The sequence below is a fragment of the Molothrus ater genome, chromosome 30 (assembly GCF_012460135.2).
Source record: "Molothrus ater isolate BHLD 08-10-18 breed brown headed cowbird chromosome 30, BPBGC_Mater_1.1, whole genome shotgun sequence".
NCBI classification, from domain to species: domain Eukaryota; kingdom Metazoa; phylum Chordata; class Aves; order Passeriformes; family Icteridae; genus Molothrus; species Molothrus ater.
In genome coordinates, this window is record NC_050507.2 from 1,944,815 (window position 1) to 1,963,692 (window position 18,878).

An 18,878-nucleotide genomic window follows, 5' to 3' on the forward strand; every position below is an offset into this window, starting at 1 on the left:
CGCACGGGCAGCGCTGGGGCGGGACCCGGCGGGGCGGGCGGGGCGGGACCGGGAGGCGGCGGCAGCGCCGGACACAACGGGCTGAACCTCCCCCACCGCCCCCCGGTGCCTGGGCCGGGGATGGGGAACGTGGAGAGCGCGGACGGGGAGGCGCTGCCCCGGGGCCCGGGAACACCGGCGGCCCCGGGGGGAGCCGGTCTCTTCGCCCCGGGAAAGATGCCGATGCCGGAGCCCTGCGAGCTGGAGGAGCGTTTCGCCCTGGTGCTGGTGAGAGGCCGACCCCCGCCGCGCTCCCCAGTTCCCGGTGCTCACCCTCCGTTCCCGGTGTGCCCCCTGGTGCGCTTCGCCCGTTCGCTCCGTCCGTGTTCCCGCTGAGCCCCCTCCCGGTTCATCCCTTCCCGGGACTCCTCCCGATGCGCTCTCCCGGACCAGTTGGCGGGCACCGGGCACCGCCGGGACGGCACCGCCGCCCTGAGCCGCCAGGGACGGGCGGGGAGCGCCGGTGCCCGCGGGGATGGGCAGCGACCGCGGGACCGCGGGGGACTCCCCACCCGGGACAGCCCCGGGGGTGACGCCACTCCCGGTGCCACCGCGGGGGCCCCTGAGGCCCGGGGACTTTGTAAACCGGGAAAGTCCGGTCGGGGCAGCGCGCGGGGCTGGGATTCCCCGCTGGGTGCGGGGGTTCCCGGTTTCCCGGTGCATGAAGTGGTTCCCGGTGGGCGCGGGTGCCCTGCGCGGTCCCCGGTCCGCTGTCACTGCCGGGGCGGTGGCCACCCTGGTGCCACCGCGGCCCCGGGACGTGGCTCGCCAGTGTCCCCGGTGCCACCGGGACCGAGGGGTCCCACCGGCGCTTGGGTGGCCCCGGAGCCGTCCCGGTGGCCCCTCCGCGGCGCCGGCTTTGTTTTGGCTGGGGGGGACACCGTGGCTGGGTGACACTGGTGCCCCCCGGCCCCGCCATCCCGGTGGGAGCCGCCGCCAGCGGAAGCCGCAGCCGGGCAGGAAATGCCGAGTGTGGTCCCCCGGGGCTCTGGAAGGCGAAATCGGGGCACCGAGGGGCACCGGGGGCACCGGCGTGGGCGCGTCCCGCCGGTAACGAGCGGCTCCCGCCCGTCCCGCATCCCACGCGGGGCCTGTGGCGGGGGGGACACGTCCTGCCGGGCGACACCGGTACCGGGGGGGGTCACTTTGCAGGGTGGTGGCACCTGCGTCCCCCAAAATGTCCCCGCGGCCGTCGGCAGCTCCCGGTGCCGTCCCGGGGGCGGAAAATATTCCATCATGTGATGGAAGCCCGGCGGCCCCCGGGGGCGAGGATCCGCCCCGGAGCCCCCCCAAGCCCCGCTACCGCCGTTTCCCGGTGGGATTCAAGCCCGGGATAGCCATGGGGGGCTCCCGGTGGGGCGGACGGCGGAGGGGAAGTGCCCGGCCGGGAGCGGCCGCGTTCCCACCACAAAGGCAGGAAACGGAGCGGCGGGAACGCCGGGACGGGCGGGCGGCTGCGCTTCAAAGCCCCCCGCGGGTGCCCCTCGCCCCCAGGCGGGGTCTCTGGGCGTCCTTTCCGCCCCCGTTCCCAGCCAGGCCCGGGGTTTTGCTGCTGGACAAGGGGACAACCACAGCCCCGTGGGGAGGGCACGGTGCCCCTCGGGGGGCAGTTTTGGTGCTGGTGGTCAGTCTGTCCTGGTGGTCAGTCTGTCCTGGTTGTCAGTCCCTGCTGGTGGTCAGTCTGTCCTGAGGGTCAGTCCCATGGGAACCTTGCCCAGGGGTGCGTGGCCTCCCCCCGGGCTCTGTCCCGGTTTCCGGTGGGATCGGGATGAGCAGGGCAGGGCTGACCTGGAGGGGTGGAGCAGCTCCTGACAACGGGGCTGCCCCGGGCTGTGTCACTCGGGTGGCATCTCCCACCAGGGTGACATCACCCAGAGCAATGCCATCTCCCACCAGGGTGACATCGCCCACATGGGCTGGCATCTCTCCCTGGGGTGGCATTGCCCATCAGGGCAGTCACAGGCTCTCTGGCATCCCTGGTGCCCACTGTGGCACTCCATTTGTCCTGTGCCACATCCCACTGGGGTCTTCCCGATGACCCTGGACCAGCACCAGAGCCTGGCCTTGTGCCCAGTGTCCCAGTGAGCAGCCACCAGTGCCAGGCTTTGTGCCAGGTGTCCTGGGGAGCTGGCACCAGTGCCAGGCCTTGCATCCGGTGTCCTGGGGAGGTGGCACCAGTGCCAGGCTTTGTGTCCAGTGTCCTGGGGAGGTGGCACCGGTGCCTGGCCCCGTGTTTGGTGTCCTGGGCAGCTGGCACTGGTGCCTGGCCCCGTGTTTGGTGTCCTGGGCAGCTGGCACTGGTGCCTGGCCCCGTGCCACGGTCGGGAGCGGAGGCTGCGGTTGTGGCACGGAAGCGGCTGCAGACAGGAAGGATGCGTCAGGGATGGAGAGATTTGGTGCCTCTGGTGCTTGGCACGTGGCCCCAGTGGCACTGCTGTGCCCGTGCCACATCTGTGCCCGCTGGTGCACCCTGGTGCACCCTGGTGCCAGGCGCTCTGGCTGTGTCCCAGCTCAGGGTGCCCTTAGAGGGGACCCTGGCTGTGCTCTGGGTGCTTTTTGGGGCCACCCAAGCTGTGCCATGGGTCCTGGTGCCCCTTGGGGGGCACTGTGGGTGCTGTGGGTGCTTTTTGGGGCCACCCAGGCTGTGCCATGGGTCTCGGTGTCCCTTGGGGGGCGCTGTCCCCGTGTCCCTCAGGGTGGCACCCACCCTGGTGCCAGGCGCTCTGGAAATGTCACAGCTCAGGGTGCCCTTAGAGGGGACCCTGGCTGTGTCGTGGATGCTTTTTGGGGCCACCCAAGCTGTGCCATGGGTCTCGGTGGCCCTTGGGGGGCACTGTCCCCGTGTCCCTCAGGGTGACACCCCCCCTGTGTCCCCAGAGCTCCATGAACCTGCCCCCGGACAAAGCTCGGCTGCTGCGCCAATACGACAACGAGAAGAAGTGGGACCTCATCTGTGACCAGGTGGGGCTGGGTGGTCCGTGGAGGGTCTGGGGAGGGGACAATGCCGCTGTCCCAATGTCACCAACACCCTCCTGTCCCCTCCCAGGAGCGGTTCCAGGTGAAGAGCCCACCCCATGCCTACATCCAGAAGCTGCGCAGCTTCCTGGAGCCGGGTGTCACACGGAAGGTGAGGGGCTGGGGGCTTTGGGGGAGCCTTGAGGGGCTTTGGGGGAGCCTTGGGGGGCTTGGGGGTGCCTTGGGGGGGTTTGGGCAATCTGGGGGGCACGGCTCAGCCTTGCTTTGCCCCCAGAAGTTCAGGAGGAGGGTGCAGGAGTCCACCAAGGTGCTGCGGGAGCTGGAGATCAGCCTGAGGACCAACCACATTGGGTGAGCGGGGGGTCCTGGGGAAGGGCTGGGGGGTCCTGGGGATGGTTTGTGGGGTCCAAGCTGGGGGTGCAGAGTTCCGGATGGCTCGCGGGGTCCCGGCGGGGATCGGGGGTGCTGTCACCAGCCCCACGCAGCTGCAGGGGAAGCCGGAGGCGCTGCAGGAACTGGGCCGGTTCCTGCCCCGGCCCGCGGGCAGCTCCCGGGGGCGGATGCCGGGGCGGATGGGCCGCCGATGACGCCCTGAACGAGGCAGCGTGGCCAGATCCCGTCCGGCTCCTCCCGACAGACCGGAGGGGCTCGGTCGGTTCCATCCCCGACCCACCCCGGGATGATGCCCCGGAGCCGCGCAGGGAGCGGCCGGGACGGAGCCGTTCCCGGGGGATGTCGGGGACATCAGCGGAGGGTTCCCGGTGGCACAGCCGTGCCCGGGGCGGCTCGTGCACGTGCGGGCTGTTCCCCGCCGCCGGCCCCGCTCGTCCCTGCCCACGGAACCCAAAATAGCAGCAGCCGGAGACAGGAAACGGGCTGGGGCGAGGGGGCTGGCGGCGGCAGGAAAGGGGCGGCCGCGGCCCCCGGGGCTCCCTGACGCACGGCGGTGGGGTGGGCCGGGGACCCCCGGTGCTCCGGGGTGAACCCCTCACCCCGTGTACCCCCATCCCCTCCTTGCACCTCACGATTGCACCCCAAGACCCTCCCAAGGGTCGGGGACCCCCTGTACCCCCACCCGCACAGCACCTCACAATGCACCCCAAGACCCTCCCAAGGGTCGGGGTGAATCCACTCCCCCCTCCTTGCCCGTGGGCACAGCACCTCACAATTGCACCCCAAGACCCTCCCAAGGGTCGGGCTGAATCCCCCACCCCCTGTACCCCCACCTCCTTCTTGGCACCCCACAACTGCACCCAAACACCCTCCCAAGGGTCGGGGACCCCCTGTACCCCCACCCGCACAGCACCTCACAATGCACCCCAAGACCCTCCCAAGGGTCGGGAGGAACCCCCCACCCCCTCCTTGGCACAGCACATCTCAAGTGCACCCGAACACCCTCCCATGGGTTGGGGTGAATCCACTCCCACCTCCTTGCCCGTGGGCACAGCACCTCACAATTGCACCCCAAGACCCTCCCAAGGGTCGGGCTGAATCCCCCACCCCCTGTACCCCCACCCCCTTCTTGGCACCCCACAACTGCACCCCAAGGGTAGGGGCACCCCGAATCCCCTCCTTTCCCCACGACGGGTGGGAATGGGGGTGCAGCCCCATCACCAAGCTCCGTTTCCCGCCCGCACCGATCCCTCCCTGCCCTGCCCTCCTCAGATAACCCCGCGCTGGCGCTGGCACCGCTGATAACGGAGGGGCTGCACCCACCAGGGCAGTGCCCGCGCCGGCCCCGTGCCAGGACGGGGGTCCCCGTGTTGGAGGGGGCTGTGCTGGGGGGGTCCCGGTGTTGGAGGGGGCTGTGCTGGGGGGGTCCCGGTGTTGGAGGGGGCTGTGCTGGGGGGGTCCCCGTGTTGGAGGGGGCTGTGCTGGGGGGGTCCCGGTGTTGGAGGGGGCTGTGCTGGGGGGGTCCCCGTGTTGGAGGGGGCTGTGCTGGGGGGGTCCCGGTTTCCCCTGGGGCTCTGATGGGTTCCTGGTGCCGCAGGTGGGTGCGGGAGTTCCTCAATGATGAGAACAAGGGGCTGGATGTGCTGGTGAATTACCTGTCCTTCGCCCAGTGCGCTGTCATGTGAGTGGGGTCGGGGGGGTCTCTGGGTGAGGGGAGGGGGCTCCAGGGAATCCTTGGGGAGTGTGGAAGTTGCCGGTGGCCGTGGCAGCTCCCTGATACCGGCCGGGTCCCTTATCAGCCCTGAGGCAGGGAGGGACCAGCGCGTTTCTGAGGGATGCGGGAATTTCAGACCCTCCCTGGCTGCTCTGGGAATTCCTGAGCCACCCTCGTGCCTCTGCCCCCCCCGCGAGTGCCCACTTGGCACCTGCTTCAGTGCTTGCATCTGTGCTGGAGCCGTGTGCCCGCTGCCAGAGCTGCCAGAGCCGTGTGCCACCTGCCAAAGCACTGTGCCCGCTGCCAGAGCTGTGTGCCACCCTCCAGAGCCGTGTGCCCCCCGCCAGAGCCCTGTGCCCCCTGCCAGAGCCCTGTGCCACCCTCCAGAGCAGTGTGCCACCTGCCAGAGCCCTGTGCCCCCTGCCAGAGCCCTGTGCCACCCTCCAGAGCTGTGTGCCCCCCGCCAGAGCCCTGTGCCCCCTGCCAGAGTTGCCAGCGCCCTGTGCCCCCTGCCCAAGCCCTGTGCCGCCTGCCAGAGCCCTGTGCCCGCTGCCAGAGCACTGTGCCATCCACCAGAGCCTTGTGCCCGCTGTCAGAACCCTGTGCCCCCTACCAGAGCCATGAACTCACTGCTATAGCCCTGTGCCCCCTGCCAGAGCCCTGTGCCACCCTCCAGAGCCCTGTGCCCCCTGTCAGAGCCCTGTGCCCCCTGCCACAGCCCTGTGCCCCCTCACCAGAGCAGTGTGCCCGCTGTCAGAGCCCTGTGCCCCCCTTCAGAGCCCTGTGCCCCCTTCCAGGGCACTGTGCCCCCTGCCAAAGCCCTATGCCCCCTGCCAAAGCCCTGTGCCCCCTGCCAGAGCCCTGTGCCATCCACCAGTGCCTTGTGCCCCTGCCAAAGCAGTGTTCCTCCCCCGCCGTGCGCGTGTTCCCCCTCCAGGTTGGATTTTGAGGGCCTGGAAGGTGCTGAGGACGGTGCCCTGGAGAAGCTGCGCTCCTGGAGCAGATCCATCGAGGATCTGCAGCACCCCAGCGCCCTGCCCGCCCCCTTCACCAGCAGCCTGGCACGCTCTGCCCGCCAGACCGCCCTACGGTACGTGCCCGGGGGATGTCCCACTCTGGGGGGACGTCCTGCCATGGGGGTACGTCCTGCTGCAGGGCTCTGGCTGCTTGCTGAGTGCTGTGCCAGTGTGCCATGCTGTGTGCCAGTGTGCCAGTGTGCCATGCTGTGTGCCATGCTGTGTGCCAGTGTGCCATGCTGTGTGCCATGCTGTGTGCCATGCCGAGCGCCGTCCTGCCATGGTGCCACTCACTGCCCTGTCCCATGCCGCCTGCATGGCACAAACGCAGCGCTGTGCCTCGCCCTTGGTGTGCCACATGTGCCACAGCCTGTTCTGCCTCTCGTGCCCGCGCAGGCCTGGCACTGCCATCGCTGTCTCGCCATCCCGCCTGTCCTCTGCCCCCGCGGCTCCGCTCACCCTGCTCTGGCTGTCCCCCCGTGCCCCGGGGTAATGCACCCCGTTTCTGCTTCCAGGGCCGGGGTGCCCCTCTCTGGCTGTGCTCTCTCTCTGTCCCCTCCGTGCCCACCTCGCCGCCCGCCCGGTAAGTACCGGCTCTCCGGGGCCAGCCCCGTGCCCGCCTCTGCTCCGCCTCTGCACGCTCTGTCCCTGTCACCCTCTGGCTGCCTTTGTCCCTCTGAATCCCTGCTGGCTGTCCCCACGCTGTCCCCCCCGTTGGTGCCAGCCCCGCTCACTGTGTGCCCTGTCCTGCAGCTATGGCACGCTGCCCAGCCGCAGGGCACTGAAGAACTCACGCCTGGTGAGCCAGAAGGACGATGTTCACCTCTGCATCATGTGTCTTCGGGCCATCATGAACTACCAGGTACTGTCACCACACGGTGGGGACGCCGTTGTCACCGCTGCCACCGCGGCTGACGCTGTTTTTGCTCTCCATCCCCACAGTACGGCTTCAACCTGGTCATGTCTCACCCCCATGCCGTCAACGAGATCGCCCTGAGCCTCAACAACAAGAACCCGAGGTGAGGGAGGGGCTGGCAGGGTGGGACAGGGGTCCTGGAGCTGGCAGGGGGTGGCACTGATGGTGATGGTGGCACTGATGGCGATGGTGACGCTGTGGCCAGGATGAAGGCGCTGGTGCTGGAGCTGTTGGCTGCTGTGTGCCTGGTGAGGGGCGGCCATGAGATCATCCTGGCAGCCTTTGACAACTTCAAGGAGGTACAAGGGGAGTGGGAACGGGGCTGGGATGGGGGAATGGAGGGAGACGGGACCAGGATGGGATGGGGGGAATGGAGGGAAAAAGAATCAGGTTGGGATGGGGGAATGGGGGCACCAGAATCAGGCTGGGACTGGGGAGCAGGACCCCTGGAATGGAGGAACTGGGGTCCCTAGGAGCAATCTGGGATGAGGGAAACCCCAAGAGAAGGCTGGGATGGGGGCACCAGGACCAGTCTGAGATGAGGGGAATGGAGGGAGACAGGAGCAGGGTGGGATGGGGGAATGGAGGGAAAAAGAACCAGGTTGGGATGGGGGAATGGAGGGAAAAAGAACCAGGTTGGGATGGGGGAATGGAGGGAGACAGGACCAGGGTGGGATGGGGGGAATAGGGGCACCAGAATCAGGCTGGGACTGGGGAGCAGGACCCCTGGATTGGAGGAACTGGGGACCCCAGGAGCAATCTGGGATGAGGGAAACCCCAAGAGAAGGCTGGGATGGGGGCACCAGGAGCAATCTGGGATGAGGGAAACCCCAAAAGAAGGTTGGTATGGGGGCACCAGGAGCAATCTGGGATGAGGGGAATGGAGGGAGACAGGACCAGGTTGGCATGGGGGGAATGGAGGGAGACAGGACGAGGTTGGGATGGGGGGAATGGAGTGCAGGGGTTGGAGGGATCAGGGAAGATGAGGAATGGAGGGTCTGGGAGCAGCAGGACCAGACTGGGATTAGGGAAGTGGAGTCCAGGAGATGAGAGGAGGGTCAGTGGCTGGGGGGCCACGCCAGGTGAACCCCATTTCTGCCTGCCCAGGTGTGCAAGGAGAAACACCGCTTCGAGCGGCTGATGGAATACTTCCGCAACGAGGACAGCAGCATCGACTTCATGGTGGGACACCCTGTCCTGGGTGAGGGGGAGGCTCTCTGGGGGGCCAGGAGGACTCCTGGTGACGCCAGCCCTGCCTGCAGGTGGCCTGCATGCAGTTCATCAACATCGTGGTGCACTCGGTGGAGGACATGAACTTCCGCGTCCATCTCCAGTACGAGTTCACCAAACTGGGGCTGGAGGAGTTCCTGCAGGTATGGGAGGGGGTCGAGGGTAAGGGGAATTGTGTTGGGGGGCCCCCCCATCCTTGATGGTGCCTTTGTGCCCACAGAAGTCGAGGCACACGGAGAGTGAGAAGCTGCAGGTGCAGATCCAGGCGTACCTGGACAACGTCTTCGATGTGGGGGGGCTGCTGGAGGATGCTGAGACCAAGAATGTGGCCCTGGAGAAGGTGGAGGAGCTGGAGGAGCACCTGTCCCACGTATGTGAGCACAGGGGGATGTGGGGATGTTCCTTGCTGGGTCCCAGGGAGGTCAGAGGTGACACCAGGGGTGTCCCCGAGCTGCTGTCACAGCCGTGTCCCTTTCCCCAGCTAACGGAGAAGCTGCTGGACCTGGAGAACGAGAACATGATGCGGGTGGCAGAGCTGGAGAAGCAGCTGCTGCAGCGAGAGAAGGAGCTGGAGGTGGTCAAGGTGTGCTGGGGGGGGCTATAGGGGCTGTCGGGAATGGGGAAGGGTCCCAATCCCCCCGGTGTGACCCTCGCTGTCCCCCAGGAGACCTACGAGCACACGAGCCACCAGGTGCACACGCTGCGCAGGATGATCAAGGAGAAGGACGAGGCTTTCCGGCGGCACTACGGCTCCGAGCCGCCCCCGCTTCCCAGCGGGGCCGAGCCGCCCCCTCCGCTGCCCGAGCCCTCGGAGGAGACCCTGAGACCCCCGGTCCTGCCCCCCGTGGAAGCCGCGCCCCCCCCGCCGCCCCCTCCGCCTCCCCCGCTGCCGCCCCCCGCGCCCCCGCTCCCAGGTGAGGAGGAGGAGGAGGAGGAGGAGGAGGAGAAGCTCCCGGGGCACCCAAAATGGGGCAGCTCAGAGCGGGGTGTCCCCAGGGGTGGGACGGGTCCCAGGCAGGGATGTCCCTGGTGCTGGGTCACACCCGAGGGTGGGTGGTCCCCAAAATTGGGGTCTCACCCCCTCCCTCTGATGGCTCCACAGGGAAATGTCCCCCGGCCCCGCCGCTGCCCGGGGCTTCACCCTCCATCGCCCTCACCGTGGGGCTCTCAGGTACGTGGGGACGAGGGGGGACCACAGGGTGGGGACAGGGGACAGGGAGGGTGTGGGCACTGGATGTTGGGACTGGGACAGTGCAGGGACAGTGGGGACAGGGGGCAGGGTGTGGGCACTGGATGTTGGGACTGGGACAGTGCAGGGACAGTGGGGACAGGAGGATGTGGGGACCATGGGGACAGGGAGGTGTGGGGAGTGAGACAGTGCAGGGTCAGTGGGGACAGGGAGGACGTGGGCACTGTAAGGACAGGGAAGAGGGAGGATGCGTGCACTGGGACAGTGCAGGGACAGTGGGGACAGGAGGATGTGGGGATCATGGGGACAGGGATGGTGTAGGGACTGTGTGGACAGGGAGGACATGGGAACTGTGGGGACAGGGACAAGGGACAGGGAGGATGTGGGGACCAGGGTGCTGGAGTTGCAATCCCCAAGGAACACGCGCTCAGGGGACCCCAGCACGGGGATTGGGTGGCCCGGGGGTTGATGACACCAGGCTCGGGTGGCTCAGGGTGGGCACAGGACATGTCCCCGTGCCCTGGGGGTGCTGAGCTGGCTCCCACCCCGCTGGCAGCCATCCGGATCAAGAAACCCATCAAGACCAAGTTCCGGCTGCCTGTGTTCAACTGGACAGCGCTGAAGCCCAGCCAGATCAGCGGGACGGTGTTCAGCGAGCTGGATGATGAGAGGGTGCTGGAGGTGAGCCCAGGACCCCTCTGGAGCCACATTTCTCTCCACAGAGAAAAAACAAGGCACAACTTCCCTAGGATATTTCTGGGATTCACATTCTCTGAAGCTTAGAGAAAGGAAAAAAACCAGTTCTTATCTCAATTGCTGCTCCTCTTGTTGTTCACGAGTAGGGTGCATTGTGGAAGATTTTTTACCTGAAGGGAATTGATAATTGGATTCAGGTTATTTGATCAATTATTCTGGTCAATTTGATTAACTGACCAGTTGAATCCAGGTGCGTGTGTCAGGACTGTCAGCTGACAGTCATGACATTCTGTGCAGTGGAGTTGAGTGCTTGGCAGATTCAGTTTAGATGTAGTAATATAGTGTAGAATATACTATATTATAGTATAATATACTGTAATATGGTATAGAATACACTATAATACAGTATATTACAATATGTAATATAGTACAGTAATATAGTATAGAATATACTAATATATATAGTATATAATAGTATAGTAATATAGTATAGAATAATATAGTATAGTATAATAGTAATAAAGTATAAAACAATATCCTGTAATATAGTATATAATATACTATAATAAAGTATATTATAATATGTAATATAGTATAGTAATATAGGATATAATATACTAATATATATGTAGTATATATATAGTAATATAGTATATCATATGCTAATATATATTATATAGTATAGAATAATATCCTGTAATATAGCATAGAATATACTAATATATATAATATAGAATTTAGTAATATAGTATAGAATATAGTATAATAGTAATATAGTATAGAATAATATCCTGTAATATAGTATAGAATACACTATAATATAGTAAATTATAATATGTAATATAGGATATAATATACTAATATATATAGTATAGAATAATGTAGTAATATAGTATGGAATAATATACTGTAATATAGTATAGGATATAGTATAATAGTAATATAGTAATATAGCATAGAATATACTGTAATATAGTATAGAATATAGTATAATATAGTATATTATAATATGTAATGTAGTATAAAAAATAGAATATAGTATAATAATAGTAATATAGTATAGAACAATATAGTATAGAATAATAGATTATAGTATAATAATAGTAATACAGTATAGAATATAGTACAGAATATAGTATAGTAGTAATATAGTATAGAACAATATAGTATAATAAAGTAATTAATTAGCCTTCTGATATTATGGAGTCCTCCTCTCCATGTGGGCACCCCCAGCCCCAGTTCTGACCCCCCTGATCCCCCCAGGACCTGGACCTGGAGCGCTTCGAGGAGCTGTTCAAGACCAAGGCGCAGGGCCCGGCGCTGGACCTGGTGTGTGCCAAGAGCAAGGCGGCGCAGAAAGTGGCCACCAAGGTGACCCTGCTGGAGGCCAACCGTGCCAAGAACTTGGCCATCACCCTGCGCAAGGCCGGCCGCAGCGCCGACGAGATCTGCCGGGCCATCCACACGTATGGGCTGCACTGCGGGGGCAGAAACGGGGCAGGGAGGGTCAGGAATGGGGTGCAGGAGGGTAAACAGGGTTCAAGGGGGTTGGTTGGGGTGCAAGGGGGTCGGTTGGGGTGCAGATGGTTTGGCTGGGGGCAAGGTGGCTGCTTGGGGTTCAGGGGACCTAGGCAGAGTACAGGGAGTCTTGGCAGAGGTGCAGCAGGAGTTGTTTGGGGTTCAGGGGGGCAGGCAGAGTGCAGAGAGAATATCTAGAATGCAGAGGGGCTTGTTGGGGTGCAGAGGACCTGGCTGGGGGGCACATGGTCTGACTGGAGTTCAGGAGGTCCAGGCAGGGTGCAGAGAGACTGTCTGGAATACAGAGGGGCTTGTTGGGGTGCAGGGGGTCTGGCCAGGGGGAGGGGGATCAACAGGAGAGGCAGGCAAGGGCTTGTTGGGGTGCAGAGGACTTGGCTGGGGGGCATGTGGTCTGACTGGTGTTCAGGAGGTCCAGGTGGGGTACAGAGGTCCAGGCAGGGTGCAGGGGCTCTGGCTGTGGTTCTGGGTGGCCAAAGGATGGGATCCAGGCTTCCCAAACTGGGCACCATGGGGATCTGCTCCCCAACACTGCGGTGCGGGGGCAGGTTCGACCTGGCGACGCTGCCGGTGGATTTTGTGGAGTGCCTGATGCGGTTCCTGCCCACGGAGGCGGAGGCCAAGGCGCTGAGGCAGTACGAGCGCGAGCGGAAGCCGCTGGAGGAGCTGGCGGATGAGGATCGCTTCATGCTGCAGTTCAGCAAGGTGGAGAGGCTGCCCCAGCGCATGGCCATCATGGCCTTCCTCGGCAACTTCACCGAGAATATCCAGATGCTGACACCGGTACGGAGCTGGGGAGGGGGGTACCGGAGCTGCTGCAGCCTGAACCCCAGCTGAGCCCCCCTGTGCTGTCCCCCTGCAGCAGCTCAACGCCATCATCGCGGCCTCGGCCTCGGTTAAGTCGTCGCAGAAGCTGAAGCACATGTTGGAGGTGGGGATGTGAGGACAGTCCTTCATCCAGCCTCACTGTAGCTGGGTGAGGGGGATCCTGTGAGGGTCTCGCTCCCTCCTGACCCTCCAACCCTGCTGCTTTGCCCCTGCAGATCATCTTGGCTCTGGGCAATTACATGAACAGCAGCAAACGTGGCGCAGTCTACGGCTTCAAACTGCAGAGTCTGGACCTGGTGGGCAGCCCCTTCCCGGCTCCCTGGGACTCTGAGGGTCCCATCCCACCATCCTGACCCCCTCCCCAAATCCTCCTGCAGCTCCTGGACACCAAGTCAACCGACAGGAAGATGACATTGCTGCACTTCATCGCGCTGACGGTGCGGGAGAAGTACCCAGAGCTGGCGAACTTCTGGCAGGAGCTGCACTTTGTGGAGAAAGCTGCAGCAGGTGCTCCTCAACCTAACCCATGGTCTCACCTCGCTGTCCCGGCCCCACACAGCCACTGACCTGTTGTCATTATAGTGCAAGAGTTCCATTGTCATTACATTGCAAGGGTTCCATATTACTAGAGTGTCGTACCTCCTTGATGTTTCTCTTGTAAATAGCTTCTCTAAACACCGACTCTTCCTTATCCTCACAGTAGCCAACTGACTCCAGTTCCCACCAATCCACTCTTTTATAACACTCTTCTTATTAGCTACAGCTGTGGCCTGTTAAGATCAGGCCTTCTCCTAATCTTTAGTAATTGGTTCAGCTGCAACTCTTTATGGGATAAGATTACATTCTATACCACCTTCATTTACCCATACTGTATCCCCCTACACTGACCCATCCCGTGTCCCTGCAGTGTCCCTGGAGAACGTGCTGCTGGATGTGAAGGAGCTGGGCCGGGGCATGGAGCTGCTGCGGCGGGAGTGCGGGCAGCACGAGAGCGCGGTGCTGCGCAGCTTCCTGGGCGGCAGCGAGGGGCAGCTGGAGCGGCTGCAGCGCGACGCGCGCACGGCCGAGGTGAGGGCGGCTCACGCCCGGCCTGGCACCAGCCACGGGCACAGCTGCTGGGCCACACCTCGCTCTGCAAACTCCTCGTGCACATCTGCTCATCCACACCTCGTGTTGCATGCTCCTTGTCCACATCTGGTTCTGCTCCTGGTTCTGCAAACTCCTCGTGCACATCTGCTTATCCACACCTTGTGTTGCATGCTCCTTGTCCACATCTGCTCATCCACACCTTGTCTTGCATGCTCCTTGTGCACACCTGGTCATCGAAACCTTGCTCTGCAAACTTCTCATGCACATCTGGTTCTGCTCCTGGCTGTGCACACTTTTCGTGCGCATCTGGTCATCCACACCTTGCTCTGCATGCTCCTCTTTGCACCCCTGCTTTCCTCTGCATGTTCCGTGTCCTTCATCACCCACACCTTGTCTTGCACAGTCCTTGTGCACATCTGGTCACCCACACCTTGTCTTGCACAGTCCTTGTGCACATCTGATCACCCACACCTTGTCTTGCATGGTCCATGGGCACACCTGGTGGTCCACACCTTGCTCTGTATGCTCCTCTTGCACTCCTGCTTACCTTTGCATGCTCCATGTCATTCTTCATCATCCACACCTTGTCTTGCACGGTCCTTGTGCATACCTGGTCATCCACACCTTGTCTTGCAAACTTCTCATGCACATCTGGTTCTGCTCCTGGCTGTGCACACCCCTTGTGCTCTCCTGCCTTCCTCTGCATTCTCTCTGTGCATTCCTTTTCACTCACACCTTGCTCTGCACGCTCCTCGTGCTCTCCTCCCCTGCTCTGCCCACACGTGGTGCCCACTGTGCCTTGCCCTCCCCCTGTGCTGGGCACTGCCTGTGCCTAACCCTGCTCCTGTGCCAGGACGCCTACAACACCGTGGTGCGGTATTTCGGCGAGAGCCCCAAGACCACCCCCCCATCTGTCTTCTTCCCGGTTTTTGTCCGCTTCATCCACTCCTACAAGGTGAGGTGGGGCCAGGAAAGGTTACCCTGAAGGTGAGTGGCTCCATGGTGGGGGAAATCTGACCCCTCCCCACCTGTGTGCCCCGGCAGGACGCGGAGCAGGAAAACGAGACGCGCAAGAAGCAGGAGGAGGTGATGCGGGAGAAGCTGCTGGCACAGGAGGCTAAAAAGCAGGAGAAGGTTGGTGGAGGCAGCCAAAGGGTGGTTTGGGGAGTAGGGGGCACGGAGGGGACCCCTTTGTCCCTCACCTGGACCCCCTGTGCCTCCCTCGCAGCGGAACAAGTGGCAGCAGCAGGAGCTGATCGCGGAGCTGCGGCGGCGCCAGGCCAAGGACCACCGGCCCATGTACGAGGGCAAGGATGGCACCATCGAGGACATCATCACTGGTACGGCCCCCTCGGCCCCTTGCCCCCTGCCCTGGCCCTGCCAGCCACGGGGGCTGACGTGTCCCTGTCCCCCCCGTCCCCTGCCCGTCCCCCCGCAGCGCTGAAGAGCGTCCCCTTCACTGCCCGCACGGCCAAGCGGGGCTCCCGCTTCTTCTGCGACCCGTCCCACCACGACGAGTCCAGCTGTTAAGAGCCCAGGTACCACCTGCATGCCTGGATCCCCCTGGATCCCACCTGGATCCCCCTGGGTTCCCCCTGACTCCCGCATGCCCCCCTTCTGCACGCCCCCCCCTCCCTGCATGTTGTCACCCCAGGGTGTCTGGTGTGCCCCAGGCCTTTGGATTGGGGCAGGATCTTAATGCAAGGCTGGATCCCAGCGCTGGATCCCAACACAGAGCTGGATCCCAGCACAGGATCCCAGTGCAAGGCTGGATCCCAGCACAGGATCCCAGTGCAAGGCTGGATCCCAGCACTGGATCCCAGTGCAAGGCAGGATGCCAGCACAGGGTCCCAGCACAGGATCCTGGTACAAGGCTGGATCCCAGCACAGATTCCCAGCACAGGATCCCAACTCAGAGCTGGGTCCCAGCACAGGATCCCAGCACAGAGCTGGATCCCAGCTCAGAATCCCAGTGCAAGGCTAGATCCCAGCACAGGATCCCAGCACAAGATCCCAGCACAGGATCCCAGCACAGAGCTGGATCCCAGATCAGAATCCCAGCAGAGGATTCCAGTGCAAGGCTGGATCCCAGCACAGGATCCCAACTCAGAGCTGGATCTCAGCACAGGATCCTGGTGCAAGGCAGGATTCCAGCACAGGATCCCAGCACAGAGCTGGATCCCAGCACAGGATCCCAGTGCAAGATCCCAACACAGAGCTGGATCCCAACACAGGATCCCAGCATAAGATCCCAGTGCAAGGCTGGATCCCAGCACAGGATCCCAGTGCAAGGCTGGATCACAGCTCAGGATTCCAGATCAAGGCTAGATCCCAGCACAGGAATCTTGGTGCAAGGCTGGGTCCCAGCACAGGATCCCCACAAAGGATCCCAACACAAAGCTGGATCCCAGCACAGGATCCCACTGCAAGGCTGGATCCCAGCACAGGATCCCAGTGCAAGGCTGGATCCCAGCACAGGATCCCAGCACAAAGCTGGATCACAGCTCAGGATTCCAGATCAAGGCTAGATCCCAGCACAGGAATCTTGGTGCAAGGCTAGATCGCAGCACAAGATCCTCACAAAGGATCCCAACACAAAGCTGGATCCCAGCACAGGATCCTACTTCAAGGCAGAGTCTCAGCACTGGATCCAAGTTCAAGGCTGGATCCCAGCACAGGATCCCAGCATAAGGCTGGATCTGGGTGGAAGGCCAGCTCCTGGCACTGGATCCCAGTGAAATGTTGCTGCCCAGCATGGAGTCCTGGCACAGGATTCCAGTCCAGGATCCTGGTGCAAGGCTGGATTCCAGCATGAGATCCCAGTACTGGATCCTCATGTAAGGCTGGGCCCTGGCAGGATCCCAGTACTGGATTTTGGAGCAAGGCTAGATTCCAGCACAGATCCTACTGCAATATTGGATCCCAGAGTGGGGTCACTGGATCCCAGGGCAGGATCCCAGTGCACTACTGGGTCTCAAGGTGGGATCCCAGCACAGTGCTGGATCCCAGGCTGGTATCCCAGTGCACTCCTGGGTCCCAGGACAAGGTCCCAGTGCACTACTGGGTTCTGGGCAGGATCCCAGGGCAAAACTGGATTCCAAAGCAGGGTCCCAGTGCAAGACTGGATGCCAGGCTGGTATCCCAGTGCCCTACTGGGTCTCAAGATGGGATCCCAGCACAGTACTGGATCCCACACTGGTATCCCAGTGCCCTACTAGATCCCACACTGGTATCCCAGTGCACTACTGGATCCCAGGCTGGTATCCCAGTGCCCTACTGGGTCCCAGGACAAGGTCCCAGTGCACTCCTGGGTTCTGGGCAGGATCCCAGTGCAAGACTGGATGCCAGGGTATGGTCCCAGTGCCCTGCTGGAGCCCAGAATGGGGATCCCAGAGCGTTACTGGCTCCTAGGCCAGTGCCTGGAGGACTCAGCCTGTGGTGCCTGTACTCTGGGGGGGGTCACCTGGGCACCCCCTCAGGCCAGGCCAGGTGTCCCTGGCTCTGTCCCTGACTGTCCCTTCCATCCCACAGCCCGAAGGTGGATCCGCCTGTAGCCCAGCAAGGCAAAGGAGCCCGACCGGGGGGCAGGGGAGGACTGGGGCTGCCTCAGCCCCTCCTCACCCCCCTCTGCCCCCCAGGTGCCCCGTGAGGCTCCGTCCTGCCCTGACACCACGTGGAGCAGGGCCAAAATGTCCCCGTGCCACCATTCCCACGGGTGACATCCCTGTGCCTGGGGAGACCCTGCACCCCCTGCCCACCCAAGGCAGAGGCCAAATCCATCTGTGGTGGGGCCCCAGCATCAGGAGCTGACCCATGGGGTGCTCCCCTCCCTGTCAGGGTCCCCTTGTCCCTGGTGGGGCTCAGAGCCCCCAGCCCCACTAGAGGACCAGAGGGACCCCTCCACCCCGCGCTCGACACTTTGACCACTGAGGTGAACACTAAGTGCCAAAAAAAAGGGACCAAAGCCAGGCTGGGGGGGCACTGGGAGAGGGGCAGGATGGTGCCCCCCACCCCAGGACCCCCCTGCCCTTTCCCCCCCACAGTGACTTTTTGTACATGTGAAATATATGGAGTCTTTTACATGGCCGGTGCCTGATTTGGGGGAACGTGGTGGGGACACAGAGGCAGCCCAGGAGTTTGGGGAGCCTCCCCAGGCTGTGGTTCTGTTTCTGGGGGAGCAGGGAGGGGGCACAAAGATGTGCAGGGACCAGAGCTTTGGCAGAGCTTTGCAGTGCTGTTATTAAAGCTGTGGGATTAAGGAGAAGGGGGGACCTGCTTTGGGGAGGAATTGGGAGCCCCCCTGCATCCCCAGCCCCATTCCGGTGTGGGGTGGTCCCAGTTCACCCCATTTTTGGTGGCTCTGGGGGACTGGGAACAGATTGGAGGCTGGGAGGGGCTGCAGGGGGAGCAGGATGAGGTCCCAAGGGATTGGAGGGGCAGGATGGCAAAAAGGGCTTGTGGGGGTGGCCATGGGGGTGCTGGGAGGGGCAGGATGTGACCCCAGACCCTCAGCAGCGGCACAAGGGCCTGGCCTCCCTCGCTGAGCCCCACCAGCCCAGGGATTAGCCCTGAAACAGGGAATAAAAGTTTTCCCTAATCCTCTTGGGGGGATTACCAGCACTGCCACACCCAGGGTGGGATCTGGCCCGGCCTCAGCCCCCCCAGCGCCGCTGCTGACCTGGGACCTTTTAATCCACCCACACAAACCCCCTGCTCCATCCTGGGGGACCCTCGGAGATGCTGTGGGCAAAGATGCTGCTGTCCGGCCGTGTCCATCTGTCCATCCATCCATCTGGCTGTCCATCCGTCCGCCAGGCTTAGGCAGGTCCCACCTGCCCTCAGACTGCTTCTGCCTGGCCATGTCCATCCATGTTGATCTGTGTCCATCTGTCTGTCCATCCATCCATCCATCTGCCGCTCAGGGCAGGATCCCAGTGCACATCCTGCTCTCTTCCCGAGGGTCACTGGAGGTGCTGCAGCCAAGGATGCTTCTGCCCAGCCATGTCCATCCATGCTGGTCCGTGCCTGTCCGTCCGTCCGTCCGTCCATCCATCCATCCATCCATCCATCCATCCGTCCATCCATCCATCCGTCCATCCATCCGTCCATCCGTCCATCCATCCGTCCATCCGTCCATCCATCAGCCAGGCTTAGGCAGGTCCCACCTGCCCTCAGTGACATCCAGGCACCCAAGTCCCCAGTGCCCAGGGCAGGATCCCAGTGCACATCCTGTTCCCAAGGGTCACTGGAGGTGCT

At 62.2% G+C, this 18,878-nt stretch overlaps 1 protein-coding gene across 1 annotated transcript; it reads left to right on the forward strand.

Moving 5' to 3' along the window:
- Positions 1–120: 120 nt before the first annotated feature.
- On the forward strand, positions 121–17,702 carry FMNL3 (formin like 3). Its single transcript, XM_054517739.1, has 27 exons — positions 121–267; positions 2,917–3,000; positions 3,086–3,166; positions 3,290–3,366; positions 5,006–5,089; positions 6,060–6,212; positions 6,892–7,000; positions 7,081–7,157; positions 7,260–7,353; positions 8,162–8,236; positions 8,317–8,427; positions 8,505–8,654; positions 8,766–8,867; positions 8,949–9,198; positions 9,387–9,455; positions 10,030–10,154; positions 11,433–11,635; positions 12,254–12,488; positions 12,568–12,636; positions 12,749–12,829; positions 12,911–13,040; positions 13,441–13,601; positions 14,476–14,577; positions 14,667–14,756; positions 14,851–14,962; positions 15,061–15,160; positions 17,154–17,702. Exons 1-26 carry the CDS (start codon positions 121–123, stop codon positions 15,150–15,152), a joined length of 3,063 nt encoding a protein of 1,020 aa, XP_054373714.1. The 3' UTR covers positions 15,153–15,160; positions 17,154–17,702.
- Positions 17,703–18,878: the final 1,176 nt, after the last annotated feature.

Bases quoted from the DNA above. Each gene is read 5' to 3' on its own strand.
- FMNL3 (XM_054517739.1), top strand. From the start codon at position 121: ATGGGGAACGTGGAGAGCGCGGACGGGGAGGCGCTGCCCCGGGGCCCG. The intron at 13,602-14,475 runs GTGAGGGCGGCT...CTCCTGTGCCAG, and splicing joins GCGACGCGCGCACGGCCGAG to GACGCCTACAACACCGTGGT. The intron at 14,757-14,850 runs GTTGGTGGAGGC...CCTCCCTCGCAG, and splicing joins AGGCTAAAAAGCAGGAGAAG to CGGAACAAGTGGCAGCAGCA.